Source organism: Arachis stenosperma, chromosome 5 (genome assembly GCF_014773155.1).
Source record: "Arachis stenosperma cultivar V10309 chromosome 5, arast.V10309.gnm1.PFL2, whole genome shotgun sequence".
In the NCBI taxonomy this organism is placed as follows: Eukaryota; Viridiplantae; Streptophyta; class Magnoliopsida; order Fabales; family Fabaceae; genus Arachis; species Arachis stenosperma.
The window spans coordinates 55,289,163-55,296,722 of record NC_080381.1 but is presented as its reverse complement, the minus strand read 5'-3'; the positions used below and the strand labels follow the sequence as shown (position 1 = coordinate 55,296,722).

General features: G+C 28.1%; 1 protein-coding gene across 1 annotated transcript; it reads left to right on the top strand.

The window, feature by feature from the left end:
- Positions 1-4,142: 4,142 nt before the first annotated feature.
- Positions 4,143-6,099, top strand: LOC130982495 (uncharacterized). Its single transcript, XM_057906519.1, has 4 exons — positions 4,143-4,435; positions 4,908-4,997; positions 5,138-5,234; positions 5,763-6,099. Exons 1-4 carry the CDS (start codon positions 4,219-4,221, stop codon positions 5,905-5,907), a joined length of 549 nt encoding a protein of 182 aa, XP_057762502.1. The 5' UTR covers positions 4,143-4,218; the 3' UTR covers positions 5,908-6,099.
- The last annotated feature ends 1,461 nt before the right edge of the window (positions 6,100-7,560 follow it).

Below are 7,560 nucleotides of genomic sequence, written 5' to 3'. Positions count from 1 at the left end.
ATAAAATTTCTAGTTTAATTATCAAAACTTGGTTTAGTTATTTATAATAAAATAATTTCTAAAAATAAAGTTTTTAATAAATAAATAAATAAATTGAAATTAACTCATAATAAAATTTGTCAAAAATTTTGGTTCTTACAGTTAGATATATGAAAAATTAAAAACTGTGCTTTAATGACACTAATGCACTCTTGTCTAAGCTAACATATTTTAGATCTCTCTCACAAGTGTATTTATCACTCTGAGTTTCTTTTTCTCTCATTGACCTCTCTTTCTTTTTCTCAGAACTCTCTCTTTCACTCAAGTATTAACTTTTTTTACTCAAACACTTACTCTTTTTCTCAATTTTTTTTAATTTTTTTAATTTCTCTCTTATTTTTCAAATTATTCATATCCTAAGGATCTCTTTGAGAACTTTTGCACCTTTGGTTTCTCCAAGTACATATTTCTATTTATAACATACTTAAAAAATTCTTTCAAAATTTGCCTTGAAGAAGAATTAGAGATAGGATTAGAAGAACTCTTCTTCTTATGTTGATCTATGTAATTCTTCTTGATATTTGCATCTTTAAATTTTTTCTTATCAACAAACTTTATTCCTTTAGAGATCCTCATAGAATTAGAGTCTAAAGAGAACCAAGTTGTCATAAGTTGTTATTGCTTTTTCACTTTAATGGCCAAATTGACTAGATTCTCTATTATTGTATAATAGTAAAATTCAACCTCATATGAAATTTGTTGGTTTAATCACACCAAAAATCGTCCCGTAAGAACCTTAGTATCCCTTTTCAACATCACTCTTTCTCATCAAATTCAACAACTCCCTGTGGTACTTTTTTTACAAATTTTTATCCTTGTTTCAACTTATAAAGCTTTTCAAAAAAAGCCTTATGGTATGATGATGGCATAAACCGATTCTTCTTCATGATTTTCTTCATCTTCTCCAAGGTGCAAATTGGTCCGTTTTTTCATATCTTCTTTGAGATATTCCTAATTCATTCTACCAAATACGAGTATCGTCAAAAAATATTTGTTTTTACTAATCTAGCCTTCTTTTTCTCTGAAAAGTTGGAACATGTGAAAATCGACTCTACCTTCTTTTCTATTCAAAATAAGTTTTAACATCATTCTTTCCTTTAAAAGTAAGAATTTGCATCTTGAAAACTTTTCTTTCATATAAAGTTCCCTAATCGTCTCAATTATCATCATCAACCCTCATTCATTATGATTTAGAAACTTGTAAAAAGTATAATAATGACCTCACAATATTCTTGTCATATATATCACTCAGATTAGGATACTCATGTTTTTACTTAATTTGTGACTTTTTTTCTCATTTAACTCAACACTCTTATCTTTTTTCACTCTTGGATTGCTATAAACAAGTTGTACTTTAAAAATAAAAAAATATAGACCAAACTAAGATAATCTTAATAATAAAAACTTTCAATTTAAAAAGAAAAATAAATCAGATTATGTGACCAAAGACACAAAACAAAAAGAGATATTTTACTAGAGTTTTAGAGACACTAGAATAATTTTCAATACCAATTGATATCCAAGAGTAATTTAAAGCAAATACAAAATTTTTTATACTTTAAAAATGAAGTCAACAATCTTATTAATTGTATGACATTCTCCTCCTTTTTTTTTGTAATGCACATTTCAAGAACACCACTTCTTTTTTTTCAAATTCTCTTTTTCTTCTGTGTTATTTTTTTCTATTTTTTGAAATGTTTTATTTTTTTTGTTGAATATGACTCTAAAGTAAAATTACAAAAACAAAAGATAAAATACACAAACTAGATGAAGACTCCAGAATGTATAGATAAATTAAAATTTACCTACAACCTGTAACTGATACCAAATGATAGAAAAAAAGAACGACGAACAAAAGACACTGCGAAAACAAAAAGATAAAAAAAAAATAGTTGGATAGATGGATATTGATTTTTTCTAGATAGCCGGAAGGATTTTTCTATTAAACCTTTAAAGAATCTATCCATGACAACCTAGATCAAAGAGACAAAACTGAAAGAACTAACACTAAGAGTTATCTTAGACTGCATCCTTCAATTTCTTCATGCAACAAGCAAAACAAATCACTCACCTCACTTGAATACACATAAAAAAGTGCATAAAAAACCCATAAAATTTATTCATAAAAAATTGTATAAAATGTCTTACAAATTTGCTAAAATAGACTTCTAACCGATTAGTCTAAAAATAGGCTAAATCTTTCTAGAATAAAATAATTAAATCCAAAATTAAATAAAAGATATGACTCCTAAATTGATTCTAATAACTAATTTAAATCATATTTGATCTTATTAGATCAGAACAAATTTGATTTAAATTTAAACTCGTAAAAATATGATACCCAATTTAAATTAGACTTGATCTTATTAGATTAGATCATATTTAATTTAAATATTAAATACCTAAAAATACTATTAAATATATCAAAATCGAATCAAATTTTTTGACAAATCCTAAGAACAAATTAAATTTAATACTAATAAAACAAATTTAAATTTTGTGCCTCCCTACTATTATTTTTGAGAAGAACTTTTGGAATACATGATGTATTTAGATCTTTAAACATGATAAGATTGTCATTTTACACCTTATCTCTAACTTGACGAAAATGTCCTCTTAATCACATATCACAACTAAAAATCAAGAATTTCACTTGGAAGGTTCTACAAGAAGGTATATCTGTTAAACAAACTTTACTACATGATCCAAACGATTAGCTCTCCCAAGTGCAGTTCAGCAGAGGAGACGGTCATTCACGGTTCACTAACTTTGGAAGTGCGCAGACTCAACAGAAGTTTGGAATCTCTCTAGGCTTCTTGTTTTGACCTACGAAGAAGAAGCATGGAAATGGTAGTTTGAATGGAATTTGTCAAGCAAGACTCAACTTTGGAAGCATAGAGCTTGCAGCAAATCTCTGTTGGCAGTTTTGAAAATTGAGGAATGAGTTAGTCTTCGAGAAAAATATAAAACCCCATCGTTGTGCCTGAAGGAAGCTAAAAAAGCAGTGAGAGAGATAGATAGTAGAATAAGATGAAATTTTCCTAATTGATTGTAACCCTGTTTGAACTCTGAAGAGGACTTCCCTTTTCCGTTGCATCTTTTCCATTTCTAGCCCTTTGTATGTTTGTTTTGGATCTTTCGTTGCAATGAAATTTAACTGCCTTTGACAAAAAAATACAAGAAAACATTTTCAAATTATACTGGCCATATATTTTATCACATCGATGAAAAAAGAGCTAAATTAAAAGTTAGAGGACTTACTAATAGTGAATTAGTGATTTGCAGCAAGCCAGCAACAAATTTCTTTGTTATAACTTGTAAATGAAGATGAATCAATAAGGATTTGACTATAATATTTAAAATTGGAGAGAAAATACCTTTATAAGAAAGAAATAAATGAGAAAATAATCTAAGGATATATTTCTCTCTTTACCAAAAAATATTTAATATTTTTTTTTAAATATTATAAAAATTGGTTCTTCTTAATAATTTTAATACTAAAAATTCTTTTTAATGATTAAGCTTTTTAATGGTACTTTAGAATAATTTTTCTTTATTTTAATTGTTTTTTCATTGTGTAACCAAATATATATATATATATATATATATATATATATATATATATATATATATATATGAAATTAAAATTGGATATAAAATCTTGTAATAATCTAAGAATTTCTAGAAATCAAATTAGTTTAGCTTGGAATCCAACAGTTGTCTTGTCCGGATCTTTTAATATTATCTTTTCTTAAGAAAGAGCAAACTATCATTTATAATTAAAAAATTTAAATAGTGATAATTTTAACTATAAAAATTATAAATAATTAAGTTAATAGTTATAAATTAGATAAATTTGATAAAATTATTATCTAAAATGTTCAACAAAATTACCTAACTGATTACATTGTATTTTGGCTAATTTTGTTAAATTATTTCATCTTTGATGAGTATTTAATTAATCTGTATTTTAAAATTATAATTAGTGGTATTTGGTATTAAATCATTTTTATATATGATAATTTATTCATTGAAAAAAATGAAAAAAAATGAAAAATTATATATATATATATATAATGAAGCAATATGAGCCTTGTATTTTATATAGATGTAGTTTTCCTTATCTCTGTCTCACGCCAAGGTTGCAGCAGCAGAGGCTGAGCGAGAGAGAAACCAGTGATGAATTGTTTGTCACTTCAATCGTTCATTTGGATTCCATCAACATCTAAGTATGAAAAACACAGCAACCATCAAAAGAAGTTCCAAATTGCGGTGTCTAAAAGAGATACTGACGCTGAATTTTCTTTGTCCTTTTCTTGTCTTCCTTCATTCAATGCTATTCACAAAACAGTTCCTTTGGCTGCTTCAATCGCAATTCTTCTCTGGTCACCCCCTGGTACTTTTTTCTTAGACCTTTGCTTATTTGTTATTTCTATAGCAAAATTGTCAAAGACATTACCATAGCAATACTTAAAAAAAAAAATTGTTTTTCCCCACCTGATGCAAAGTGTTATTATGAAATTCGAACTTTTCTATATTTATCGTTATGGGAAGTAAATTTTTTGAATTATGTTTGCTCTTCAAAAATGTTGTATGTTAATTTTGCCCTTTGGTATTAAAATAAGTATAAGTAATTTAGTCATTTGATGTATATTTAAGTCTCAACTTGGTTGATGATGATAATTCGAAACCAATTCAATAACATAAAATTGACTTTAGGTTATGTTGGAAGAAAAAAAAACACGTACATACGAGTTGGTGTTGTGCATTATTTTATGGCAAAATTGAAAATGATTAAACTAACAGCTTGAGAATTTGTTAATCTTCTGAAGAATATTAATTAAATTCAGCATTTGGTTATAATGCAGCACACGCTGGGTTCATGTCAGGAATGACCGGAATAGAATCTGTTCCTGGTCCGCAGCTTCCTCAGATTGATTTTCTCACTCGCCTAAATGGTTTGATTACTCTTTATTTTTAAGCAATTTGGTAATTGTTTTTGCAACATTTAATATGGTTTATGAGTTATGATCAAGCTAGGATTTTGTGAACCATGATGGAAATTAATTGACATTATTGACCTCATCAAAATTTGCAGAGGAAAACCAGAAGAAATATGCTGAAAATGATGCAAGATTTAAATCATCTCCTTTGTTGAAGAAATTGCTTGAGCAATCCAAGTTGAACAAAGAGAAGTAATGCTTTAATACCTGTGTATTGTTTGCAATTTGCATAGTCAAAATCTCATATGTAACAAAGGTAACATACAAAAATAGAGAGATAGGGAACTAATTTTTAATTAATCAATATTAACCAACTTTTTTTTAGTTATAAAATTTTTAATCTTTTTAGAATTTAAAATTTAAGATTTATAATTTATGAATTAAAGTTAAGAGTTTATGATTTAGAGTTTAAAATTTAAAATAAACAAAATCATTTTTAGAAAATTAAGTAGTGTGTTTAATAAAAAAAGTTGACTCCCTAATATTACTCCTATAAAGAATATCTGTAAAAAATGTATGCAGCTTATGAAATTATACACAAGAGTCCAAAATTTTGCCTGTTTCACAAAAAGATTTTATTCATTCCACAAATCTTTCCCAAACCTAGGTTATCTTGTTAGGGACATAATAATTTGAAGACATTTTTGTTAATGGTTTGAAAATGTTTTATCCTTAACATAATGGTCTGTAGGTAATTTTAGTACTTTATTTAATCATCAGGAATCGTCGAGAAATAGAAAACAAGTACTGCATACGCGGCGCGGAATGGGGAGTTGGTGATTGCTCAGCAGAGGGATTGACTCCAGAGGAAAGGGAGAACTTCATAGCAATGTTGAAGCAGAATGCTGCAGAATTAGAAAAGTAAGATGATGCTGCTATAGCATTAGGGAAAGAACATTGTAAACTGTTGTTTATATATTGTGATTGAAACGGAGGTTTGCTTTGTAGTATGTAGGGTAATGCTTGGTGAGGCAAGTTAGTTCTCCATTAGAATCTTTTTAAACTTTGTTTTTTGAAACTCATTCATTATTATTACACATTATTACATTTACAAATAGATTATGAATAGGTTAATAGTCAAATTAGTCCTGCAAAGATAAAATATTCTTTAAATTTGTCCTTAAAATATTTTTTCAATTAAATTGATCTTTCAAAAATTATGAATTAATCATATTTGTCCTTTAGTTACTCTATTCACAATTTTTGTCAATGATTAATGATGTAAAATGTTAATTGATAGCATACATAGCACATAACATGTTCAATTCGACGTTAACTAAATATGTTTAAGAAAATCTATCAATTTAGTCACTAGGTTATATTGGGAATAGGATTTTTGTAATTGGAGAAAATGACTAAATTAATAAATTTTTATAAATATATTTGGTCAATATTGTAAATCCCAGATAATTAGTAACTAAATAGTCAATAAATTAATTATTATTTAAAGAAATTTAAAAATTAAATCTTATAGTTTAATGAAGTAAAAATAATTAAAATATAAATTTTAACACTAATTTTAAAAATTTTGACCTAAAATTATGCTGAACGAGCCAAATCGATTGGATCGGGCCCATAGCGGACCCAAGGCCCAACCCACTTACCCATTAAATATAACATTCAATCATTCTTCTACCCCATATGAATAAAGAAGCACGCTGAAACAAGGGAAAAAGGGGGGGAACATTGCAAACCCTTGGTCCCAATTTCTATTCGCCACAACTTTCAATCCAGAGTTTTGATCGCCGCACCGTTTGCGGCCACATGATCACCGCATCGGGTTCTGCAAAATCTACCAAACAATTTGGGAGGTAAGATTTAGTTTTTTTCCATCCGCTCACCGCTTCTTTTTCAAAATCTTAAAGCCATTGTGTTGAGATTTTGTTGAATTTCGGTGTTTAGGACAGACTTAGCCTTGTGGACTTACCGGGTCTTGACCCAATTTCTGTCGGTAAAGTGAAAAACCTCTAACCTTTGTAAAATTGTTAAATTAGTAATCCTATATTAATTTTAGGGATAAATACGATTTTGGTCCCTAACGTTGAGGGTCAGAATCGAAATCGTCCCTCTTGTAATTTTGGATTTAAAATCGTCCTCAACGTATTTTTTTGTATTAAAATCGTCATTTTAAATTTTTTTGGACAAAAATGCCCTCCACTACCATCAGCACCTTTACCTCCATCACCACCACCACTACTTTTACTCCCACCACCACCATCACATTTACCTCCACCACCAAGAAAAACAACATCAATAAAATCAACACAAATTCAACAAATCCAAAAATCAGAAATTTAACAAATCAACACAAACTCAACAAATCTAGAAATCAAAGATTTAACAAATCAACCCAAATTCAACAAATTCAACAACCAAATCAAAAAATAACAAATCAAAATCAGAAGCAGAGACAATCACAAATGCAGAAGCAGAGACAGTCATAGAATCAGAAACAATCACAAATACAGAAGTAGAGGTAGTCATAGAATCAGAAACAGAAACTCAAGCAGAAGCAGAT